Genomic DNA, 15,943 nt, shown 5'->3' on the forward strand with positions numbered 1-15,943 from the left:
AAACCAGACAGCAAGGGATTACATTTCACAAGATTGTGAAATTTTGTAAATTTTTTAAAAAATTTCTGGACTCTACAATTAATAGATATCTGACCGTTGGAACAAACCAAAACAACTAGAAAATCTCATTCATGACGATTTATGGTGATTTTATTTCTGCTAGACCATTTTCCTACATTGACGCTAATTAGGGGTTCCCCTGTTTCAAGATGGCGGCTCTATTGACGCATTCGTTCCAATGAACTGCCGTAGCCAAGGCGACATGACTGCTTCTTAGCTACGCAGTGTTGAGTGAACCTATGAAAGAGAACGTCTCTGGTTACTGATGTAACCTATGTTCTCTGAATAGGGAACGAGACGCTGCGTTCGCTGCCAAGCTCCTCGCGCTGCCGACAACCTTCCTTTTTCGGCAGAGAAATCTGAGGAGCAGATGATAATATAATATAATAAGACGACATGAGCGTCGAGGTGGCGCCCGCGCCATCAGCCAATGGATTGACGTGATTCTATATGAGCTTCAGACAATCGGCACAGAGAGGGCGTTCTGACGTGTAATTTTACACGTGAAATGCAGCCAAACCATGGAGTGTTTTGTCTTCGGCATCTTCATTAATCCCCTTGCAATCAGCAGACGTTCTGGGAGTCTCCCGCATATTCATAACGGCTCCCTGATGCCCGCAAATTAGTTAAAATCTCCTGTAATCTAGAGCGAGCGAGCAAGAGCGCGCATGCGAGACAGAACAGACTGTGCTTCAAACAGTATTGTGCGTGCACGGCGGAGAGGGAGAGAGAGAGAGAGAGCGAGAGACCTTGCGTGTGTGCGCCTAATGATACAGAGAGTCAGGCACCGAAATCAGGTATCGAAATTTTCGTTGTTATTCGGTCTGGTTACTACCGTTTACGTCGGAACCGGTTCCCTATTGGCACCGCGTTTCGGTACCCAACCGTACACACACCTGACCCTAACCTCACCCGTATCACACACACCTGACCCTAACCTTACCCGTATCACACACACCTGTCCCTAACCTTACCCGTATCACACACACCTGTCCCTAACCTTACCCGTATTACACACACCTGACCCTAACCTTACCCGTATCACACACACCTGCCCCTAACCTCACCCGTATCACACCTCATAGCACCAAAAGTGTTTTACAATACAACATGAAGACAATAAGTACATTGTACTTATTTTTTGATGTAAGTACATAGTAGTTAAAGCCAGTTGGGTTCCGGGAGTAAAAACAGCATTCCTTTTCTCCATAGTGAAATAGATTTTTAACAATAACTCGCAGTAAATAATAAACTTATACAGACAGCCCTGTTGTGAGTTGTAAGGTTGTTAATCAATCGTAGTATTTGCTTCTATTGAAGCCGTCAGCCTGCATTATTTCTTAGTTTTAAAATAAAAACGTTATTCGTTATGAAATACTACATTACCCATGATGCAGTGCGAAAATCCCCCAATCAGAGAGTCAGAACGAGCAAAATGCACCAAAAGAGCTCTTTAGCTCTGCCCTCTCCCATGAAGCACTACGAATTACACAATCAAGTCAATCTCCTTACACACTCTAAATACTTAATACACACACATATATAAATATATATATGCTTCATGGGATTGTAGTTCTTTCCCTCACTAATGCTGTCAAGTTCACAGTCTTGTACCTTAGTATTTTATCCGATTTTCAAATACTTTTTTGCTTCAAATCAAAGTTTTTGCAATATTATGATTCACCTCGTAGATGGTTGGTTTGGTCCATGGCTTATAATGCTTTAACAAATAACTTTTTAAATCTCAATGGGAGAAATGAATGGAAAAAACACTGGAACCAACGCGCTGAAAAAGTGGGCAGGGATTAATTTGCTCGGGTTGCATGGGTTGTACACTCTTTGGACATCTGACTGTTTTAAAACAGGTTTCCTTAACTTGATCTCTATCTGCCATTGGTTAATAATAGAGAATGTCCTGCCACAGACTCACTGTCACTCACCAGACATCCTTTATCTGGTCTTGCTTCTGCATTTTTATCACAGAAACAATCAATCTACACAGATAAAAATGATTCTTTTGTCAAGTAAGCACTACAAAAAACCCCAAGGAATTTCTACATTAACAAGTTAGTTCAGGCACGAAGTTATAAAACAAAGTAAATTCTGTATTAGTACTAAATTTCAGCTTGTAGAAATTAAAGCGTTAATATCAACAATAAAATGAACTAAATCCTACTCAACTTTCAGATACTCGTGTTCCCATCATGCACTTGGGCATAAATAATTAATAAGGTTGCATTTTTCTGTTTTCCAGCTTCATTTAAAATGTTTTATCATTGCTTGTGTTGTTAAATTTTTAAGTTTTCTGTTTTGTGACATCTGGAGTTAATTTTCCACTCAAAATAACCCACTCATAAAAATGATCCAATGAATGTTACTGTTATTGTGTAAGGCAAGGCAAGTCACTGTGTTCAGGTGGGTGCCACTTTTATTATGTAGATATGCTGTATATACAGTATCTACTGTATTATTTAGATGTTTTAAATAAAACATGCAACTTAATTCAGTGTCATATTGTTTTGAGTAAAATGTACTTGAAACAACTTATAGCAAGGTACACTTCAACCAAGTAGAAATTACTCAACAATCTTTAACTGGCCAAGTTACTTTCTTTGTTAACTTTAATTAGATTAGTTAAGTATTTTGCGCTGAGCTGAACTGAAGGTACACTTTGCTCTAGTTTTAAAATAAAAAAAAAAATTTTATGTGACAACCGTCCCTCTTTATGGGACAATCTTACAACCCAAAATTATACATTAACTCACACTCAGTTCTCCATCATGATGATGACACGGGTGTTTTAGTTTTAGTGTAGAGACACACAGAGTCTTTTGAGGAGCAATTTGAGGAGCAATCCGTAATTAAGGGTTATCGAGGGAGTAAACGGTGTGGTGATGATGGAACGGGCCAAAACTGTGAGTTTAGTTCTCTGGGCTTTTACAGTCAGCTCGATAGCAGACGAATATAAGGATCGCGCACTTAGTCTGATGTCTGATACCCCACTTATAGACGGGTAAGTCTATCTATCTATCTATCTATCTATCTATCTATCTATCTATCTATCTATCTATCTATCTATCTATCTATCTATCTATCTATCTATCTGTTCGACAATTAAGGCTCGAACAGGACTTTTCTGAATGGTTGGTTAACGTAATGTCACTTTGATCTATTTTTGTATGTACTGGCAGGGTAGAGTAGTGAGATACAGACGCTATGTGTTTACTGATGTATAGGTTAGTTTGTTGACAGATTGATATTGAAAAACTTTTTTTTGGTAAATGTAGGCTTGTCACGAATAGTTGGAACGGATTATTTTTTCAGGACCAGCTTCTTAGCAAAACCAGATTTACACTGACCCTCGTTTATAAAGCAGTCTGTTGAGAAATGATTAGCGCAAACATAAAAGCATTTACGTAGATCGTTGGGAATATTCCCTTCAAAAATAAAACTCAGCCACTGCGTCTTCAGCGGTTCGAATTTAGGAACACCAAAATGACTGCTGTGTTCCTTATTACAGCCAAGAACAGAACAACACAATCGCTTAAGCCCAATTTATACTTCTGGGTCGAACTTACGCCGTAGCTACATCGTAGGCTGTGCGTAGCACGCGTACCCTTCGGCGTACCCTGACGTGCACCTCTCCAAAAATGTAACAACGCGTCAATTCTACGCGGACGCAAGCGCTGTGGTTGGTCTGCTCAAACCGCTCCCTCGGGTTTCACATGCTCCCTCTGCGTGCGTCAACGCGGACAACGACGCAGAAGTATAAATTAAAACCAAGAGCGTAGTCTACGGCGTAGAGGTTCCGGCGTAGGTCCGACGCAGAAGTATAAATTAAAACCAAAGCGTAGTCTACGGCGTAGAGGCTCCGGCGTAGGTCCGACACAGAAGTATACATCAGCCTTTAGACGCCATTCTGCTCCAGCGTATCAACAATGGCGGACTACGATGACAGCTCGCTCAGGGCGGGCCTGTGTTGAAACGCTGCTGTCTATAGAGGGTATGCATTGCTGACGTCACTTTCCCAGGGGAACCGCCCTCCTAGCCGGACTGAGTGGCAAAAGAGCTGCTGCGTTACTGGATTTAATAGGGGAAACTGCGGAAACGAGAGTAAAACAAATGATGGTTGGACTCGATATAAGTGTTCCTTACAACTTAGGCCTACCAAAGATCCAGTGATCCATGGATATTGACATGCAGCCATTGTGTTTCCTGACATTTATATGTGCCTGATTTCGACGCCGGGGAAATACTTGAAGCAAATTTGCCTGTGAAGGCTTTATATAAATACAATATATGTAGGTCTAAATCCAGGTAATCACAATATCAATGTTATACATAGGCTATAATCATATCGTCCAGCCCTAAAACTTGTAGCCTAAAGTTTTTTTGTCAGTTTATTTAAAAAACATCCGTTATGCATAATAAGCCGACAACGCATGTGGTCATGTAAACGCGAAAACCCGTTTTCTTTTATCGGAGTATGGTTCATAACCGGCTTAAGCATAAACCGTTCGACACAGGTAGTTTTTTGCCTCTTACTCGGATTTCGCATTATGTAAACGCATTAACCTGCTTTCTATCGGCTTATTGAAGTGCGCATGTGTGAAATATGACAGAAACGCATCCTTATTGCAGATTTAAACACATCCAGACAGAGTGAGCGTTTTGCAGGAAAGGAAGAAGGAAATATATCACAAATGCAGACTCTTTCATGACCCAGAACATTATAAAAATGTCCTCTCATCTCGTGCAGAAGTAAAAGTGGTTCAGTCAAAACGCTGCATCAGTAACTGCATGAGAGGATAATATACGAGCTGTAAGTTTCCCGCTGACATGTTGCAAGCTTTATTTAACATCAACCGGCATAACAAATGAAATACTCAGATACGAAAATTATTGTTTGTCGTCACACAGGGTCATGGCCTCATTTATTAATTAAGTCATGGTGTGTTGTTAATAAAGTCATTACTTGCATTGGTTTAACTGGTTTGCATGTAAACAGCGGAAACTGGTTATTTCAATAAGCTGATATTTGTGAGTTATCAGCTTACTGGTGTGCATGTAAACGTGCTCAATGATAACTGCTAATCCATTTTTCTCTGCCTGGAGTCAAGTTGTTTCTATGAATTGTGGTGATCCATTTGCTTCTCTGTTCTGTAGCTTTCGGCAGTCTGTAAAAATATGCCTCAGATTTCTTGTCAAATGTAGCTGTACAGTCAATCGCAAAGCTCGTTCCCGTTTTAGATGTGTTTTTTGTGTTTTTCACGCCATTCACGCTGAAAACCAATGCTGCCACTCAGTCTTTTTGCCACTCAGTGGGCGTGGCCTCAATCACTCCAGCTGACGGTGACGTCACGCGCATTCCCTCTATTATCAATCGTGGGAGGGGCGTCCGATTTAGTGATGTCACAAGATCGAACGGCTCGATTTGAGGCAGGGGAAAACATATAAGGAGATTAAAACCAAAACACTGGATGGATTTTTATCATTATATGATGGTTGTGTACAGGCACTGCCAACACACATTTCAGTATAATCAACTTGTAAAAGTGCATGTACCATTATATGACCCCTTTAAGTGAATTGCATATTGTAAAGCAATCACATAATAGATAACAAAGGTTTAAATGTTCAAATTGGTGTGTTCTTTTATTTTAAGATTGGTGAGTAGTTTGAGACAACAGAAAAAAAAGAAAAAAAAAGATCGGTTTGCTGCCTTTGAGTCATAAGTCAGTCAGTTTTAGGCAACTCACATGCAAAAAGATCTAGAACCTAGACATAATAAATACATAGACGCCCTATTGGCCACTGGAGCGTACGTCAACGGCGCCGCCATGTTGCGGAGGGCAACTTTCCCATACCTCTCATACCGGGAATAGAGAAAAATGCACTTTTCGTGTGCTGCACAAATCGCCAAACAACTGAAAACAGGTCTCGAGGAATTACCTTTCACAAGCAAGACTGAACATTTGTTTCTGGTTGTATTTGGTCATGATATAATTAGTAATAGTAACGTTCAGAGGAGAAAGGCCGCGAAATTTAAAAATACTACTGTTATTGTGTCACGAAATGTGGTCTTAATAGTTTTTCAGTCGACAATGTAGTTGTTTAAAGCTCAGATCTGTGGTTTATTTAAAAATATAGCGCCTATTTAAAAATTTAATCGGATGTTTTCAGAGTTGTGAGATACAGGCGATCACCGGGCGCTCAGCGCTCATGTACCCCGCCTGGAACAGCCTTACCTCGGCTAGTGCTTCTGACGTTCTAAAGTTTCATAACTTTATATTTAGGCTATTTAACGTTGTATCCTGCTGTGTGTTTGACTGAATCGTTTACTTTATTTCTTGTCTTGTTTAGCTTTTTATACCTTTTAGGCTACTTATACTGTTATGATGGCTATTACTGATCAATAAAACTGAAATTTAACAAAAAAGAGACAGGGTTGTGTCATTTTATTTTATATAGCCTAAGTAGGAATATTTTAAAATATATAAATTATATTTGCATATTTATACATTATCTTCACTTTATGTAGGCCTACATAAAATAAAATGACAAATCAAATGTCAGTTTAATGATCAATATTATAATGTTTCATATTTTTTTATATTGTCTATATTATTCTGCAATTGATATTACATTGTATTTGCTGTTCTTATTATTATTGTTATTATAATATTATACCACTTGCGATTATCAATCTATTATAGTTATGCTATCATAGTCACTAACTTATTATTTTTACTGTCTATATACTGTAATTGATATTTCTTATTAAATTGCTATTATTATAGTATTATACATAAACTGTATGCTATTATCAATATTTGTATGATTGTTTTATTGTACTTATGATATTATATAACTATACTATCCATTACTATTTTATTTGCTGTATACTGTTTGTTTATTTTATTGACTAAACTATTTACTATTATATATCTTTTTTATATTTATATACTATTTGTCTTATATTTACTATTTGCATTTCACTGTAGTTGTACCATATCATATGTATTACCATAAAGGATCCATCCGTTATCTTTGTTATTGCTAAAATCGGGTCAATCACAGAAAAAGTTTTTTCCACAATTAGAAAACTTTATTTCATTTAATGTGAACATTAAATTAAATCTCAGTATGGGGGTCTTCACAATTCTTATCCAAGAATAAAAAGCCAAATAGCCAAACGTTACATGACAAGCCTGAGCTTTGACAATTCCTAATACATTTTTTTTATAAGTCTATCGAGATTTTAAATAACTGGAGATGAAACTTTTTGTACACCACATACAAACCACTGAAATCGGCTGATAAATGTAAAAACATTTTTTGTTTTTATCCATAAAAACCGCAGCTCACCCGTTTACTTGTATTTGTTTACAGCGCAGTCTTGCCCTCCGCAAAATGGCGGACGCGTTGACGTATCGCAGCAACGTTCCAAAGCGGCCAATAGGGCGTCTATGTATTTATTATGTCTATGTCTAGAACTATATCTGTCTGTCTGTCTGTCTGTCTGTCTATCTATCTATCTGTCTGTCTGTATGTCTGTCTATCCAGAGTTTAGAGTTTAGCTCTTATCTTTAGGATTAATTTAGATCGATGATAAGTTTGTGTAAACATATTTCATTTTATAAATGTTTTGTTGGAACAAATAGAGCTACCAGAGAGGACGGAAGAAATAGGAATAGCAAGTGTAATTTACAATGTTCTCTTTTTTTATTATCTATGATTCTGTTTGAAAGTAATCTCTTATAAAACAGGCACAACGATCTGCCCTGGCAAATGAGGAAGATGTTTAATAATCAGCTCAACACGGTGGACTTGTACAAACTAGACAACACACACACCAACATCCCAAAAATCAAAGCAGGACACCTCTCAGCACAGGTACACACACACACACACACACACACACACACACACACACACACACACACACACACACACACACACACACACACACACACACACACACACACACACACACACACACACAAGCATAGGAACATTTAACGTAGTCTGCAAACTGAACTGTGTGTGGTTATGTTTGCGTTTCGGTTGCAGTTCTGGGCCGCTTATGTACCATGTGACACCCAGTACAAAGATGCCGTCAGACAGACCCTGGAGCAGATCGATGTCATTCACAGGATGTGTCATAAATACCCAGATGTTTTCAAATTTGCTGCTAGCAGTCAAGGTAAGACAGAGACGGAGCAGTACACACAAATCCTTGTAAAAGGTGAATCAAATAAACTTCAAAATGGAGTACAATGATGTTTTCAGTAACCCTAATTAGCATCTTTGATTCAACATTAATTATACCGAAAATTTTGTTGCTTTTAAGAAGAGGGATACACATTTTGAAAAATCTGTAATCTGTAAAAAGAAAGGACCCGATGGGCTCTTGTGATTTCAGCCAGTTAGAAGTGATGGAAAGACTTTATTTAACAGTGTCTTTGTTACATACTGTATGTTAGAGCCGCACGATTAATCGTTAAAAGATTGCGATTTTTATTCTTCAGACACCCACACAATCTATTTTAAATAGACGATTGGGCTATGTCTATGTGCCTGATACACCTGGTCAGATCACACATTTTCTCTGACAGGATATCTATCCGATCATGAAAAGATAATGAAAAATCCGATCACCTAAGAAAAAACATGTCAGGTTTAATGTGTACGGTAGCAATCAAAATAGAGTAAATCACCTTTTGAAAGTAACTTGACACTTCAAATAAAGATTGTATCATTACACTGTTACACCAGTAGGTGGCGACACGTGACTGTTGAAAAATGTGAATCATTAAATCATTCATTCAAGAGATTCATTCAAAAATGCTGATTCATCTAGTAATGAAACTAGTGAAGTTTTTATGAGTCACTGAATCATTCACTCAACGCGATTTAAAAAAAAATCGAATTAATACAAATTAATTCAATATTTTTGTTGTCTATACAGAATTGTGGGAGAATCGTGATCTCTATTTTAAACATTCTCTAGATTCTCAATTTTTCCAGAATCATGCAGCTCTAATGTACTTACTGTAGTAATAACAGTAAATTATGCATCATTACATGCAACAAACCCTCAACCAAATCCTGTACCTAACCATAACCCAATACATGTACAGTAGTTAATTATTATTACTCAGTACATAAATGTATAATTACACTGTAACAATGACACCTTCAAATAAACTGTAACTGTGTGTGTATTTATATGTACAAAATAATTATACACAGTACACACACATATATTATGTACTTTTATTCCAGATGCGATCAATCACTGCACAGCCCTAGTATTTATTAAGGTTTATTGTTTCTAATAACTATAAACTAATCTAAGCTAAAACTAAATTGCTGTTATAGATATAATGGAGGCCTTTCAGCAAAACAAAACAGCCAGTTTGATTGGAGTGGAAGGAGGACATTCGATCGACAGCAGTTTAGGGACCCTGCGCACCATGTACCAGCTGGGCGTCCGGTATCTCACGCTCACACACAGCTGCAACACACCCTGGTGAGTGGATGTTCACGAGTGTTTACCTCACTTAAAGGATAGTTCACCCAAAAATGTCAATTACCCCATGATTTAGCCATCCTAGGTGTATATGACTTTCTTCTTTCAGACGAATACAATCAGAGTTATATTAAAAAATGTCCTGGCTCTTCCAAGCATTATAATGGATGCTCTTTTATGATGGATTGATGCACTTTTATTCAATTCAATTCAATTCAATTCAAATTTATTTGTATAGCGCTTTTCACAATACTTATTGTTTCAAAGCAGCTTTACAGAATGTGCATTTCAGATTTTATGATGGATAGATGCACTTTTATGATGGATAGATGCTCTTTTATGATGGATAGATGCTCTTTTATGATGGATAGATGCACTTTTATGATGGATAGATGCACTTTTATGATGGATAGATGCACTTTTATGATGGATAGATGCTCTTTTATGATGGATAGATGCTCTTTTATGATGGATAGATGCACTTTTATGATGAATGGATGCACTTTTATTATGGATAGATGCACTTTTATGATGGATAGATGTACTTTTATGATGGATAGATGCACTTTTATCATGGATAGATGCACTTTTAAGATGGATAGATGCTCTTTTATTGTGGACAGATGCACTTTTATGATGGATAGATGCTCTTTTATGATGGATAGACACTTTTATGATGGATAGATGCACTTTTATGATGGATAGATGCTCTTTTATGATGGATAGATGCTCTTTTATGATGGATAGATGCTCTTTTATGATGGATAGACACTTTTATGATGGATAGATGCACTTTTATGATGGATAGATGCACTTTTATGGAATTCAAAACAGAAACGACCATTCACTGCCATTATAAAGCTTGGAAAAGCCAGGACATTTTTAATATAACTGATTGTATTTGTCTGAAAGAAGAATGTCATAAACACCTAGGATGACTACATCATGGGGTAATTTAAATTTTTAGGTGAACTAACCCTTTAAGCAGTTGATATAAAAAGATTACCTGAGATGACTCCATGCCTTCACTTCAGAAATGTCAATACTGGTTGGTCCTGTGAGTTGAGGAAATAACACGAGGTATTAGTTTGGAATACACCTAAACCAAAAAATGTGCCAGGGGAGCTTCCTTTTATGTAACACACCCATAACAATTTTGTCGTTGTGTGTGTGAAATTCATGGGAGATTCCAGGCTTGTTCTTCAACTGTAACTTGTTCACAGAATTCATTTAGAAAAAAAGTGTGGGTTGAAATTAAAGCACCAGGTTTCCAAAGAAAGCCACATTAGAGCACGTGCACATCTGATTTCACTTGAAGAGTTGTTTCCTTTACTGTGTTTTGGTCTCACTTCCTTCTAGGGGAGACAACTGGCTGGTGGACACTGGATCTGAGCCTGTACAGCACAATGGTTTATCTGATTTCGGCAAGGTTAGACACACTTAGAAATGTCAGATTTCTACACTGAAAAATTATACTTGGGACCAACTTAAAAAAAATTGTTACAGCCAATTTATACCGGTGCTCTTCTGTAAATTTTGACTGAAAAATTTTAGTGGTTTTTTTTTTTTTTTTTTACTTCAGAAGGGTACTAAACTATCTCAAATTAAAGGTTTTGAAAAAAAATTGGTAACACTTTATTTTGAAGGTCCCTTTTGAACATTCTGTTGACTATAAGTAACTTTGCTCTTACATGTCAACTAACTCTCATTACAGAATTAGTGGACTGTCTGCTTCATATCTGCTAACTCTTTATTGTGATGCTTCCCAACAGACACTCTACTGACTATAAGTAACTTTGCAACTACATGTGAACTTATTCTAACCCTAACCCTACCAGTCTACTAATACTCTGCTAATACTCCATCAAAATAAAGTGAAACCAAAAATTATACTTTGGATCAACTTACCAAAATGGACCAACAATACTCTAATTTGTTACAGCCAGTTTATACTGGTGCTCTTCTGAAATGTTTAACCGAAAAATTTTACGTTTTGTTTTTTTACAATTTTTTACTTCATCGGAATGGTACGAAACTATCTAAAATTAAAGTTTTTGGAAAAATTATACTTTGGACCAACTTAAAAAAACTCAGTTACAGATTTGTTACAGCCAGTGTATACTTTTAAAGTATCCCTTATAGAGTTGTGCAGGCATGACATCACTTTGAAGGCCAAAACGCAAAAGCAAGTTGCATTTAAGCACTTCCAACTTTTCAATTTTTTAATTTTTTGACCCAATTTTTTTTTTTTTGACCAATTTTTTTTTCTTTCAGCGAGTGATCCGGGAAATGAATCGCATTGGGATGCTGATCGACCTGGCTCATGTGTCCGAGGCGGTGATGAAGCAGGTTCTGGAGATCTCCGAAGCTCCTGTTATCTTCAGTCACTCTTCTGCCTACAGCATCTGCAAACACAAGAGAAATGTTCCCGATGACGTGCTTCTGGAAGTGGTGCGTTTACAACCTCTAATAACAGAGTTTATTAACCTAAGAGACAATGAGGCACTTACATATCATACTCAAAAGTGATATTACTGATATAAAAAGATGTTATAAAAGATAAGGACAGGACAGAATTCAAAGAGAATACGATAGTAACAACTATAAATATAAAGATTAGTTTTACCGTATCAAGTCTAGGCTGAGTCCTCATACTTTTGAAGTGCATCAAAGTGGATTTGCTTTTGCAGTGCAGAAAACAGCGTCCCCTCAACATGAAAAACATGATTAGTGCTTAAGGGCGGGGCAAAAGTTCACGGACAGCCAATCAAGATCATAGGCTGGTATTATGCAAATGTGTTGCATTGTTTTATAGGTTTGTAACAGGAAATGAGACTGGAATTACTGACGACTCGTTCCAGCAGTTCAGAATCGTTTCTTTTTTTTAAGGCGACAATAACTTTTTGTTGTGCACTTTGATCTTTAAAACTTTTTATGACATTTTATATTCAATATTACACACTGCACGAAAGGTAATATTTGAAAAAAGACCCCATAATAGTAATAAAATATTTTCTCTGAAAAATCAGTAAACCATTTCATTTCCAAATTCAAAATGACCTTGACACACACACGTTTTACAGAAAATTGAACAAAAATATATAGTTTGTGATTTGGTCGTATAATTTTCTAAAATGTTTCTGTTTCAGAAAAAAAAGAAGGGGATCGTCATGTGACCTGCCAAGAGACTGCTAACATCTCTGATGTGGCTAGTGAGTTCTTTAAACCAACCTAAGTGTCTATTACCCCTTCATATAGCACTCCTTAAAATCCCCCTGTGGTGAAAATCCAGCTTTTAACGCTTATGTTTTTAATATGCTTTAAGACAAACCATGTGTAAATTCATAAGTCGACAGCATTTCTGAGTATTTTCTCCTTAAAACTGCAGTGAACCAAAGACAGTTTCAAAAACATGGTTTGAAATCGCTGGTGTTTCTGACGTCACAAACTACCTTGTAACCAATCAGATCAACGTGTGATCGTCAACGAGTGGATCTCTGAGTGAGTGAGTGAGTGAGTGGAGGCGGGGCTCATTTGCATATTCATAGAACTGCGAATACTAATTGAAGTAAGGGTGTCGAGTTACATTCAAGCTATTTTAAGGCACGACGACATTTTTTTCAAGGACAAATGTTTAAATATGCAATTTTGGTGATCAAAGATGAGTTTTAAGCAATAAAATGATCGACTACAGGGGGACTTTAAGAAAACAAGGCAAGACGTTAATATGTGACTCCACTTCTATATGTGAAATTCAGATCACTTTGACCACATCAAGAACGTGGCTGACGCTAGTATCATTGGATTTGGAGGGGATTATGATGGCGTGACAAGGTAAGCATGCTAATTAGTTAAAAGACTGTCTGCTTTTTAATTTAATGGTAATGCCATTTGACGGTAGAAGGTATTGTGGTACATTTCACGTTTGCAAAGCATGTGCAGGCTATTGCATGTAATAGAAAATTGCCGTTAATTATAGAAGACAGATGGACAAGTAAACAGGACTGCATATATAACCATGAATAATTAAAGCATTGTTTTTGCACAGGGTGCCAGAAGGTCTAGAGGACGTGTCAAAGTACCCAGACCTGGTGGCTGAACTGCTCAGGCGTAACTGGTCAGATGAAGAGGTCAGAGACGCTCTGGGACGAAACCTGCTACGAGTGTTCAGAGAGGTGGAGGCGGTAAGAGCAAGAGCACATCTGCTTTAATGCTCACACTCAGTATAATATTAAATCTACTGATCACTGAAGTAAAAAAGTAACTTGTGTTTCATTAGGTAAGAGACAGACTGAATGGAGACAAAGCTGATGATGAACCCATCCCTCTTAAAGAAGTCCAAAACTCCTGCAGGACAGACTATGGCTATCCAGGGAAATCCAGTTCAACATGCACACAGTCTTTTTATCCACTTGTCTTGGTTCTGACACTGATAATCACATTATTATAATCGACCCCTTACTATACTGTAAAATCGAATTAGTTGGACTTACTTTAAAAAAGCATGCAAACCGATTGCCTTAAAAAAACAAGTGAAATAGAAATAGTTTGTGGTACTGACAAATGCTTAGTTAGTTCACTTACACAAGAGTTCTAGTAACTAAACAAGAACTGTAGAGAGTACTTGATAATTTACTTTAAATAAAATATAATTGTTACCATTGTTGTGTTTTGCAGGCTGAATGTTGAAGTCTGTGTGACTCAAGTATGATCAATTGGAAGATTGTCACAAATATAGAGGGATTATATAAACCCAATTAAAAGTTTCACAAGGGGTTTAGGACATAAGTGTTAGCAACAAGATTATAAAACATCATTAATTGACATGAAATATAGTTATGTTATAGGCCTACATCATGTCATGATCCTGGTATCTTTCTCTTTTCTCTGTCTCCCTCTCTCGTGGTCTCTCACTCACCGCTCTTTAAGCATACACTCATTACACACTCTCTCATCACTCTCAGCTGTCCCTACTCTATCCCGGCATTCAATGCTTGAAGTGTATTTTTGCTGTGCTGCACGCTGTGAATTAAAGTGACAGCTCATGGTTCGTGGTCAAAACACAGATTGACATGAAAATATAATAATCTCACCATAAATGCATTTAATTAAATAAAATGTAATAATCTAAATGTATTTTTGGACTTGCAGACTTGGAGGAGTTCCGTTTTCGCACGCACGTGCTCACACGCACGACTTGTTTTAATAGGCTACATTTATGTTGTTAATAAATAACAACAAGTTTTGTTATAAGTTTTGTTTTTCACTGTAGAAATCTCAAATGTCATGATTTGCCAATGCAAGAGAGTACCGGCACCTTTCTTTTCCCACTTCAAGCACTGCCAGTATCGCACTAATCATTCCCACACCTGCTCCCCCTTTCCCTCTAATTGTGTTTGCTTCTTCTAGTCCTCCTTTTCCCCTGTCTTGTCACGAGATTATTCATGTACCCACTTGAAAAATCATTGCGTGCTTACCTCTCGGTCCTGTCCTGTCCTGTCCTGCCCTGCCCTGCCCTGTCCTGTCCTGCCCTGTCCTGCCCTGTCCTGTCCTGTCCTGCCCTGCCCTGCCCTGCCCTGTCCTGCCCTGCCCTGTCCTGTCCTGTCCTGCCCTGTCCTGTTCTGTCCTGTCCTGCCCTGTCCTGCCCTGCTCTGCCCTGCCCTGCCCTGTCCTGTCCTGTCCTGCCCTGTCCTGCCCTGTCCTGCCCTGTCCTGCCCTGTCCTGTCCTGCCCTGTCCTGCCCTGTCCTGCCCTGTCCTGTCCCGTCCTGTTCTGTCCTGTCCTGCCCTGCCCTGCCCTGTCCTGCCCTGTCCTGTCCTGCCCCGTCCTGTTCTGTCCTGTCCTGTCCTGCCCTGTCCTGCCCTGCCCTGTCCTGTCCTGCCCTGTCCTGTCCTGCCCTGCCCTGCCCTGTCCTGTCCTGTCCTGTCCTGTCCTGCCCCGTCCTGTTCTGTCCTGTCCTACCCTGCCCTGTCCTGCCCTGTCCTGTTCTGTCCTGCCCCGTCCTTTTCTGTCCTGTCCTGTCCTGCCCTGTCCTGCCCTGTCCTGTCCTGTCCTGCCCTGTCCTGTCCTGTCCTGTCCTGTCCTGCCCTGTCCTGCCCCGCCCGTCCTGTTCTGTCCTGTCCTGCCCTGTCCTGTCCTGCCCTGCCCTGTTCTGTCCTGCCCTGTCCTGCCCTGTCCTGCCCTGTCCTGCCCTGTCCTGTCCTGCCCCGTCCTGTTCTGTCCTGTCCTGCCCTGCCCTGCCCTGCCCTGCCCTGTCCTGCCCTGTCCTGCCCTGTCCTGCCCTGCCCTGTCCTGCCCTGTCCTGCCCTGTCCTGCCCTGTCCTGCCCTGCCCTGCCCTGCCCTGTCCTG

The 15,943-nt window shown here is 38.9% G+C and overlaps 1 protein-coding gene across 1 annotated transcript; it reads left to right on the forward strand.

The window, feature by feature from the left end:
- Nucleotides 1-2,907: 2,907 nt before the first annotated feature.
- dpep1 (dipeptidase 1) lies at nucleotides 2,908-14,247 on the forward strand. The gene is given in 11 exon segments (XM_077202087.1): nucleotides 2,908-3,073; nucleotides 7,830-7,956; nucleotides 8,134-8,266; nucleotides 9,445-9,595; nucleotides 10,955-11,024; nucleotides 11,870-12,046; nucleotides 12,745-12,766; nucleotides 12,769-12,807; nucleotides 13,354-13,429; nucleotides 13,644-13,779; nucleotides 13,875-14,247. Coding segments are annotated over 11 exon segments (1,221 nt in total). The 5' UTR covers nucleotides 2,908-2,954; the 3' UTR covers nucleotides 14,046-14,247.
- The last annotated feature ends 1,696 nt before the right edge of the window (nucleotides 14,248-15,943 follow it).

This window comes from Siphateles boraxobius, unplaced genomic scaffold (genome assembly GCF_051911475.1).
Source record: "Siphateles boraxobius isolate OS27281-9 unplaced genomic scaffold, OSU_SipBor_1 48, whole genome shotgun sequence".
NCBI classification, from domain to species: Eukaryota; Metazoa; Chordata; class Actinopteri; order Cypriniformes; family Leuciscidae; genus Siphateles; species Siphateles boraxobius.